The sequence below is a fragment of the Triticum aestivum genome, chromosome 1A, assembly GCF_018294505.1.
Source record: "Triticum aestivum cultivar Chinese Spring chromosome 1A, IWGSC CS RefSeq v2.1, whole genome shotgun sequence".
NCBI lineage: Eukaryota > Viridiplantae > Streptophyta > Magnoliopsida > Poales > Poaceae > Triticum > Triticum aestivum.
In genome coordinates this window covers 256,877,077-256,886,329 of record NC_057794.1, presented here as the reverse complement: position 1 = coordinate 256,886,329, position 9,253 = coordinate 256,877,077, and the positions used below count along the sequence as shown (strand labels likewise).

The 9,253-nt window shown below is 50.3% G+C and overlaps 2 protein-coding genes across 2 annotated transcripts in view; one reads left to right on the top strand and one right to left on the bottom strand.

Annotated features, from left to right (window-relative positions):
* The window catches only part of LOC123044989 (50S ribosomal protein L11), a 7,441-nt gene extending 1,043 nt beyond the window's left edge, over nt 1–6,398 (top strand). The window contains exon 2 of the mRNA XM_044467900.1: nt 5,495–6,398. Coding sequence (XP_044323835.1) covers nt 5,513–5,977 — 465 coding nt within the window. The 5' untranslated portion in view covers nt 5,495–5,512 and the 3' untranslated portion in view covers nt 5,978–6,398. The remainder of the gene's footprint in view (nt 1–5,494) is intronic.
* A 356-nt stretch (nt 6,399–6,754) lies between these two features.
* On the bottom strand, nt 6,755–9,108 carry LOC123044984 (uncharacterized). Its single transcript, XM_044467891.1, has 7 exons — nt 8,895–9,108; nt 8,596–8,713; nt 8,455–8,498; nt 8,130–8,240; nt 7,550–7,642; nt 7,347–7,465; nt 6,755–6,998 (listed from the first exon to the last, which is right to left on the bottom strand). The coding sequence occupies exons 1-7, from the start codon at nt 8,981–8,983 to the stop codon at nt 6,874–6,876; spliced, it is 699 nt and encodes a 232-aa protein (XP_044323826.1). The 5' UTR covers nt 8,984–9,108; the 3' UTR covers nt 6,755–6,873.
* Nucleotides 9,109–9,253: the final 145 nt, after the last annotated feature.

The window sequence follows — 9,253 nt, the reverse complement described above, 5'->3', positions numbered from 1 at the left end:
GTCCTATCTCTCACGGTGGCTCCCCGAAGAGGCTCTCGAGGCATCTTGCGCCTGCTATCCTCCAAAGCTCAATTGAGTTGGTGATCCTTTGTATAATTTGTCGAGTGGATGGGAGCTTCTTTCTGAAAGTGCAGTGGTTCCGTTCCTGCCAGATCTCACAGCACGCCAACAGCAGCAGAGTTCTGGCGCCCTTCTTCCACTTTGACTCGATGCTCTCGTAGATGTGGTGAGCAACCGCCGTGGAGGAGGCGGCGTTGTGCGAGTCGTCCGTCGGCGCGAAGGAAGAGCAGCCCTGCCATCGTCCTATCTCCGTCCATAGCTCATGTGTCTTCGTGCACTCCCAGAAGAGGTGATGAGCAGACTCGAAGTTCCGGACGCACATCTGACAGAAATAATCATTGGCTCAGCCCCGTCGTTGCAATCTGTCGTTGCACCATAGTCTATTCTGGAACATCAGCCAAGCAAACATCTTGATCTTCCCCGGCACCCAAACCCTCCAGATATCTTGATCAAAAGTTGTGGCAGCTCTCCCCACAAACTGCATCGCATAGGCTGATTTTGAAGAGTAGTTTCCTGAGCTTTCCCATTTCCATTTGATCTTATCGGCCACCTCCGCCTGCAGCCCTTCCGTCGCTCCCCTGATGGCTCTATGCATGTTCTGGAAGTCTGGAAGCAGCTCCTGGGCGCGGCCGTGCGCCAGGTCCTTTATCCAAGTGTCAGTGTTCAGTGCTTGCGTGACGGTTCTGTTCTTCCTCGAATGCGTGAACAGCAGAGGGAATTGTTGGGCAAGGGTGGCTGGCCCTGCCCAGGAGGAGTGCCAGAAGGATGCGGTGGCACCATTTCCGATCTTCACCGTAGTCGCCGCCACGAACAGCGCTCTGTCCTCCGTGCTGCATGGTGTCTCCAACCCCACCCATGGGCGCTCCGGGTGTTGCCAAGTGATCCACAGCCACCTGAGTCGCAGGCGCGGCTGAAGCTTTGCGGGTCGTGGATGCCGAGGCCACGGCACGCCGTCGGCGAGCACACAGATGGCCAGTTGATCTTGTAGCTGCTTCCCGTAATCTCTTTGTCTTGTCGCCAGAGGAAGCGCCTCCGGCACTTGTCCACCTCCTTGAACAACTTCTTTGGTGCCCTCAACACTGTCAGCGCGATCGTCAGCATCACACTAAGCATGCAACGCACCAGCACACGTCTGCTCGAGATCGGCAACAGCTTGCCCTTCCATGCTGCTAGCCGGGCCTTGATCCTATCGATGATGAATTGGAGGTGCACGAGTCGGAGGCGACCTGGTGTCACTGGGAGGCCTAGGTACTTCATCGGAAACACCACGGTGGATCCCCCAAAACCCCCGAGCACCTCCTGAATGTTAAGCTCTTCACATCTAATAGGTGCGACTGAAGATTTTACCGAGTTTATGCAGAGGCCCGTTGCGTAACCAAAATCGCGCAGGATGCTCATCAGATTGTCCACCTCCTGCCTACTAGGGTTTATGAAGACTACAACGTCGTCGGTGTACGGACTCACTCTAAGTTTTAGCTCGCGCCCCGGAATTGGCATCAGGATTTGCTAGTCGACCGCCGCCGTCGGGAGATGGTGCAGGGGATCTATGGCTAAAATGAAGAGGAACGACGACATGGGTTCACCCTGCCAGAGGCCACGGCGGTGCACTATGGTGTCGCCTGAGATCCCATTGAGCATGTAGGCGGAGGAGGAGGTGGCTAGAAGCAGCTCAGCCCAATCAGGGCAGCGCGCGCTAGACCCTAATCTTTGGAGCAGCTCCAGGAGGTATTCCCACAACACCATGTCGAACGCTTTCGCTATGTCCTGTTTCATGAGGAGGGTGGGGGTTTTCCGTCGATGAAGCGCTCGGACATTGTTTTGCACGAAGAGGTAGCTGTCGTGGATGCACTTGGTCCGGAGGAAAGCCGTCTGGGCTGGAGATATGATTGTGTGGATCACCTCTGCAAGCCGAATGAAGAGCACTTTAGAGATCAATTTTGCTATGGAGTGAATGAGACTGATCGAGCGGAAATCAGTGATCTTCATGGCCCCATCTTTTTTGGGTAGTAGGACAACTAGGGCAGTGTAAAGCGACGTGAGATCTCCCCCTGCCGGTGGAATACTGCCGACGGAGGGATGTTGGTGAAGAGCTGCCCCGACGCCCCGCTGCTGCTTCCTTCTCCCAGCTGAAGGTGGCACACCTGGTTTGTCACCGCTCTGAGCTGCAGGGAGTGGGTGATCGCCGCCTCGGGGGTGTGACGTGCCAGCGAGAGAGCCGGTCCCATGTCTAGCGGGTTGCCGCTTCCCGTGCTCCCTCCGTTGGCGAACTTCAGTGGCTTGTCGAGCTTAGCCGCCACCGTGGCATCGAGCTTGGAAGCGCGCGAGTCCAGGCGTGATGGTGGAGGAAGCACCTCTACTGCGCCGTCGAAGAAGTCAGTAACCGGGTCCACCCTGGTGGGGGCCTTTGTGGCGTTGGACAACGGCCTCGGAGGAGCAAGGAGGGAGGCGACAGTGGATGCACCCGGAACGGCAGACGAGTGCCCCGGCCCCTTGCTGCGGCTGGTCGCACGCTGCCCCTTGCTGAGGTTGGCCGCCTGCCCTGCCTGCTAGTCGTCGTGTCCAGTGGAGGAGCGGTGCCCACGCGGTGTGCCCTGGCGGTGGCACGACACCGGGGTGCGGCTCCTGTGGCGGTTCGAGTAAGAACCCGCCGTCGTCGGCTCCTTGCCGCGCGCCCGACCAAGCAAGGTGTCCTTCCAGGAATGCTGCTGGCCACTGTGGCCGTCGTCTCCATCATGGCCGCGCCTTGGCCTCGTCGAGGGCATGCCCCGACAGCCCGTGGACACCACACGCACCTGGGAGCGCCCGTGCCGGTCAGGCCCCAGCACCGGCCTGCCGTCCTCCTTGCCATGCACCCAGCCGCCCATGGGTGGGTTCCGTGGGTACGGGCGGTCGTCCTCGTCCTCTTCGGAGGAGGGGATGCCGCTTTGCCTTGAGTGAGATGAGCGCGGAGACAGGGGCGTCCAGTCCTCGATGCGGTCCAGGTGCACCAGGACGTCCCACCTCTTGAGATGCGCGGTGGCGCCACCGCGCATCTTGGCGGGGAGAAGCCAAACATCTCTTCGACGAGGCCAGCCCCCTTGGTGTGCTTCCAGAGCGTGCGCCGTGTGGGGATGTGGGCGAGGTCGGCGACCCACGCCCACACGGCGAAAGTCTTTGGGTCGGCACGCTCGAACGTGCGGCTATCCAGCCGGTTGATGATCACCTTGTCCCCGAGCGCGTCCGCGGCGCCCTCCAAGGTCTAGAGCATCATGGGCAGCTTCTCAATGACGATGCGCACATTGATCATCTAGGTCTCGAGCAGTGCGTGCGTGTCCTCCCTCCAAGGCTCTAGCAGGAATGTGACTTCGTCCACCACCAGCGAGCCACGGCGCACGACGAGCTCCTTGTGCGCCGGCAGGTTGAAGTTGATGAAGAAGTCTTCGGGGTTGTGGTTGGTGATGAGGAGGTGGTGCGCGGGGATCTGGAACTCCTTCTCAATGGCCTCGCCGATGGAGTAGGGGCTGACCGCGTGGATCTTGCTCACCGCGGTGACCATGGCGGCATGTTGCTGGAGCAGGAAGAGCTGCTGCTCCATGGTCGGCGAGGAAGCGATGACCTTGTGGCTGTCGCGCGCCGATGGTCGATGTAGGGGGCGTCCGCCTCAGCCATCGCCGCCGAACTGGGGAAAACAAGGCGCTCACCCACCAGTCGCAGCTCACCCAGCCTCTCATTCACCGTGTCGCCCTCCGTCGATTCTTCGGGTTCAGCGGGCACTCTCTGCCGAAATGCCCGGCCTTCTTGCAAATGATGCAGTGCAGTGGGTCTCTACAATCTATCCGGCGATGGTGGGGGCTGAGGCAACGAAAACAAAGGCCTTTGAATTTGCTTAAGAAGGCCTCGTGCCCGTGGGAGGACTTATTGCCCCTGCGCTGGCTCCCCGCGCCGACCAGCTGATCTTTGCTTGTGTGCCGGCTCTTGCGGGATTGATAGGTCGTCCATCCCTCCTCATCAATGGCGCCGGAGGAGTGAATGTGTGTGGATGGAGGAGTGACCACGATTGATTTGAGTAAGGGAGGGGGCGCAACCCAACGCCAGCCCGCAGAGGAGGACGGGGTGGCTGGAACATCAGAGGGACCCGGGACATATCCCGACCAGCGGAAGCGCCGCATTGAAGGCTGGCCGGTGGAGACGCGGGATCCCGGAGCTGGGGGCACTGAGGCATGGGCGGAGGCGAGCCCCCGGGTGGGCGGTGGCAGGCGTGCGGTGCCTGCCGCGGCCGGAGTGGCCAGCGGCGCGGTGTGCGGGGAAGCCTAGTCCTACAGCCGAGCGCTACTCCTTTCGTGATTTTAGGGTGTCAAAAACTCAAAATCCATGAAATCCCCTCGAGCGTATCACTTGCAGGATTCTCCAACCTTTCATTTTCATGGTGGTAATCATTATTTCTAAATTTCAAAGAGGATTTGTGGCACTGCTTTGATCTAGGGGTCACTTTATTTATGTATTTTTTGAGACTGTTTGCAGAGCATCCAGATATTGCAAGTCAGTGTCCAACAAGTTGTCTGCCTGAATAAAATGTTGTTTTAGTTGGTCTCCTCATCTGAAATAGATTCCGCGAGCTGACAAGCCAAGTAACTGTATGAAAGTAATGATCAAATAGAGCAATTATTATGTATCTTTGGATTATACTTTCAATTGCGAGCATCTACAGTGGGTTTCCCCATTGGTGCGTTGAACTCGCTTCTTCCCTTTCCCATCTCCTGAACAATCTTGGATCGGCTTTATATTTACGTTATGCTTCAATGGAAAGGGGTTTAGCCCGGTTAAAAAAAAGTATCTTTGGAAAAACAGTATGTAGTTGGTCTCCTCATCTGAAATAAAACGTTGTTTTAGTTGGTCTCCTCATCTGAAATAGATCCACTGAGCTGACAAGCCAAGTAACTTTATGAAAATAATCAAAATAGAGCAATTCTTATGTATCTTTGGAAAAACAATAGAGGACATAGTTCCAGAAGGTTCATTGGATTGCCCAGATATATTACTTCATCCGCAAAAGCCAATCAGTTGCGCCAATCAGTCTGACTGCTTGTAACCACATGTTAGTAGAATTGTTCATCATTTGACCACATTCTAGGCTATGTTGGATTGACTGAAGAGGGTGTCGAAAGAGACTAGGAATAGTCTGTAAATTGCTTCTGCTTAGAGCAGGTCAAGGAATTTCCATGCCACTGTAAATCACCTTTCCTCCGACGCTAGCTCTTCAGGTACATTACAAGTGTATCTTTGGCATCTAGTGGAATATAATTCAAAAGTTAAAGCCTTCGAGGAGGCAGATTGCAGACCCTAAGTCTGTTATGATGTTGCTTTCAGCAAACACTTGTTGAGTTGTCTTGCAATTTTTTCATGAAATTCGTTGAAAACTCTGCTAATTCCATTTAAACTCTCGTGTTTACTGCAGATCTACTAAAGCAATCACATGGCAACTCTGAAAGATGCAGTAGCACGGAAGCCTATACTGGCAACAATCCGCCTGCTTGTTCCAGCTGGTGCTGCACGTCCTGCACCACCAGTTGGTCCGGCACTCGGTTTTTATAGGCTCAATTTGATGGCGTTCTGCAAGGATTTCAATGCAAGGACCCAGAAATACAAGGCAGAAACTCCTATGCAGGTCACGCTAACTGCCTACAAAGATAGCACTTTCGAGTTTGTAGTCAAGTCGCCGTCCGTTTCATGGTTCCTCAAGAAGGCAGCAGGAATTGAGACCGCCAGCACTCGTCCTGGTCACAACGTTGTGTCATCCCTAACACTCCGCCACGTTTACGAGATTGCAAAACTTAAACAAGCTGACCCCTTCTGCAAGCATATGTCACTCGAGGCGTTGTGCAAATCTATCATTGGCACAGCTAACTCAATGGGCATTGAGATTGTCAAGGATCTCTGAGTGGATTGGCTCGTCTCCAATACTACCAAGCTCCTACCTTCCCAGGTGACATTTGTGAGCTGTAGTTTCTCATTGATGTGGGAGAAGATGGGAGTTTTTCAACTGTTGATCCTTACTGAGCTCTTCAGCCCAGGCAATATTTTCATTTTCTTCATACCCAGTCTTCAGCTGTTCCTGCTGCAATGTTGATCTCTTCCATGGGAGATATTTCACGGAAAATAATGTTACTTCTAAGCTTGCGCCAGACGAACAATATTATCCATTTCTGTTACCTTGCCAAGTTGCTAGTTGTTTGTTTACTTTTGGTATCATTGTCATTTCTCGTGTAATGGCAATGTATTTGAAACACAAATATGTAATGGTTAATTTTGGTGCTTTTACATGACTTTTACTTGCAACTTTAAATATCTTATCATTCTCAGATCTTTCTCAGTGTAATCAGCAGTTAACTCTGCTAATTCTATTTGATGGAATGAACAGCAGCACACGATATTTAAACAGTCATACTCAACAGATATTGCTTCTTCTTTTTTTTGGTTAGGCAGCATCAAATAAGCCGAATTCTGAGTGTGGCTTCCAACTAAAGCATAATCCCTCTGTTCAAAATACTTGTCGCGGTTTTAGTTCGAACTTAACTGAAACCATGACAAGTATTTTGGTACAAAGGGAGTACAAGCAATCTTATGTATCGACTAAAATACTTTTTGCATCTTACTGTTCCAAGGGAATGGCCAATACCAGAGTAGGAATTTAGAGTTAGAATTTACAGCCAATTCATGGACGAATCTGAATTGAAAATCTTACCAAAGTAGGAATTAAGATTTGGGATTTACAATCAGCTCGGGGAAATCTGAACCTAAAATCTCGCACAGTAAATTCAAATAAATAGCAACGTATTATTCTTTGATTTCCTCAAGAACAAGGTACTGTAAAGCTATTGAGTATTTAGCTGCTCTTGCTTCCTTGGTTCCACTTTGTGGAGTGCTAATGTTCTTGAGTAGATATGAACCTAAGCCGTCACCTGAGGAAAGACAGTAAGATTAAATCATGAAAACATACTAGCTCAAGGGTCATCAAATTTATATTCACTTTATGGCCATAAAAACAAATATTGGGAAAGTTCTATGGATTTCAAATAAGGCGAATTGGCATTTTGAACTAAATGTCCTCGTGTACTTTGGCATTTTCACCTGGGTACTCTCGACAAAGACATCTTATAATATGGAAAAGAGAATAAGCAAATCAACCAGCTGGCATGCCTTATATGGGAATGCAAAATGTACTACTAAGGGATGACAAATGGCAGTACAAAATGCTTACTTAATAAATGTACGAATGCACAATAATAATGGCTACATACACAGTTTACCTTGGATTGTATATATGGAACCTATCCATCTCTTGTAGATGAACAGGGACCTTGGGTTGTCACCTTGATGTACATCAGAGAGCAAGAGGTTGCAAGATCCAATGGTTCCAAGCTTTGCACTACAAAAGGGATTGAGATTTCTTACTGTAAACAACATAGAAAATGGAGATACTTAAAGATCTGGGTTTGACTTCATCACTTACTTTGCATGCGAAATAGCATTTTGACACAAAGCTAATATGCGAACCAATGCTAGATCACGAGCCCTAGTATTTCCATATCTTAACTGGCAGCTCCTATTACAGCTTCAACATGGTAAGAATTAGTCATATAAAATATCAAGAGTCTGTATTTTACGTCAATTAAAGAGCTTATAATTTCTTTATTTTGATGGTTGACATCTCAATAACGTCTGACCATCCTGAACAGAGTAAAGGTGATCTATAACCAAAGGTTTTAGTAAAACAATTGAAAGCATGTTATGAATGGAATATGCTGAGCTAGGAGACAAAAGGACACCCAGCACACTGTAATGGCTTGGTACATACAGTATTAGATATTACCATTATTTATATTAACTACAAATGCTGAAAATCCTCAACTGCGTTTCTTAGAAGAAACATATCAGAAACAAATCCATCTCATGGTTAAAGTCCAAAAGGAGAATTGTGTAACACATTGTTGTAACATAAATGCTAAACTGAGTCGCAGCATAGTGTTTGCAATGCACTCAGTAACTGAGTCGCAGCATAATGGTCAGAAGAAAGGAAAAAATGATAGCACCTCTCCGAAAAGAAACCGGTAAAATCATCGACAATGACTGCAGCAGGAAAGTCGTCAAGCAGGTGAAATGCAGCAAAGTACTTCCTGATTCCCTCATCGTCTTCAATGTATCTGCAGACATAGAATGCACAGAACTAAGCATAAATTAGTTATGACTGCATGATATAGCCGAGTCTACCATATCACCATAATTCCAAACATTAAACCGGTCCAAATAAACACTGAAAATGTCACAGTACATAGCATGACCAATACTCTTACTCTTATGGAGTTTAAGCAAGGTATTACAAAAGTAAACCAGCATTGTAGGTTCAACACTCCTTACTTGATTTGTATTCTCTGAAGCACGCTCAGGGATGGCTCAACACCCTGGAAGCAAGAGGAAAAGTTGTGGCTTCACAAATCGGGAACAACCAGCGTATACAGTTTCACCTCATTAGCTAAACTGACAGGCAAGAATCCTCACCTGGGACAAGAAGGGGGTGCTGTTCTCCAACCTCCCCTTGCTGCAAATGAACACCACGTGCCGGCCGCTCTCCGCCGCACGGTTTATCGCGAACTGGAAAAGGAGCGAGGTCTTCCCGCTGTTACAGCAGCAAGAAAGGCCAGAAAATCGATGCGGCGGGGAGTGAGGTAAGCACGGATGATGGGGATAACGTACTGGATAAAACGCATGGGTTTTACGACAGCTTCGGTTTGCTCCGGCGCGCAGGGCGGAAAGGAGCTAGTTTCAGCAAGCCGAGGGAAGTTTGAGAGGCGGCATACCAGCACGGAGGGCCCGAGAGGAGGAGGATGCCGGCATCGTCGAACGGAGGTGCGGCGGTGGACGTGCCGGAGAAGAACCTCTCCGCCATTGAAATCTTCGGTAGACGTAGGGGTTAGTCGCCGAAATAAGGAGGAGGCGGCGGTGCCGGCGGGCTGTTCGATAGAATGGCGCCCCCGGGTAGCGGAGATAGCGGACAGTTATTCGGCAAATACCCCTTGGCTCTCGGATGCACCAACACCTCATATGAAAAAGTATTTTAGCCATTGCCAAAAAACTCAACAAATTCTGAAACTTTCTGCAGACAAAGTTAACCTTCTGTTGTACTAGTAAGCATGCACGTGCAATGCACGTCTCAAAC

Coding starts and splice junctions, on each gene's coding strand:
- LOC123044984 (XM_044467891.1), bottom strand. CDS start 8,983: ATGGCGGAGAGGTTCTTCTCCGGCACGTCCACCGCCGCACCTCCGTTC. Junction 8,714..8,894: donor CTCTCGGGCCCTCCGTGCTG/GTATGCCGCCTC, acceptor CTGCTGTAACAG/CGGGAAGACCTCGCTCCTTT. Junction 7,466..7,549: donor AATGCTATTTCGCATGCAAA/GTAAGTGATGAA, acceptor TCCCTTTTGTAG/TGCAAAGCTTGGAACCATTG.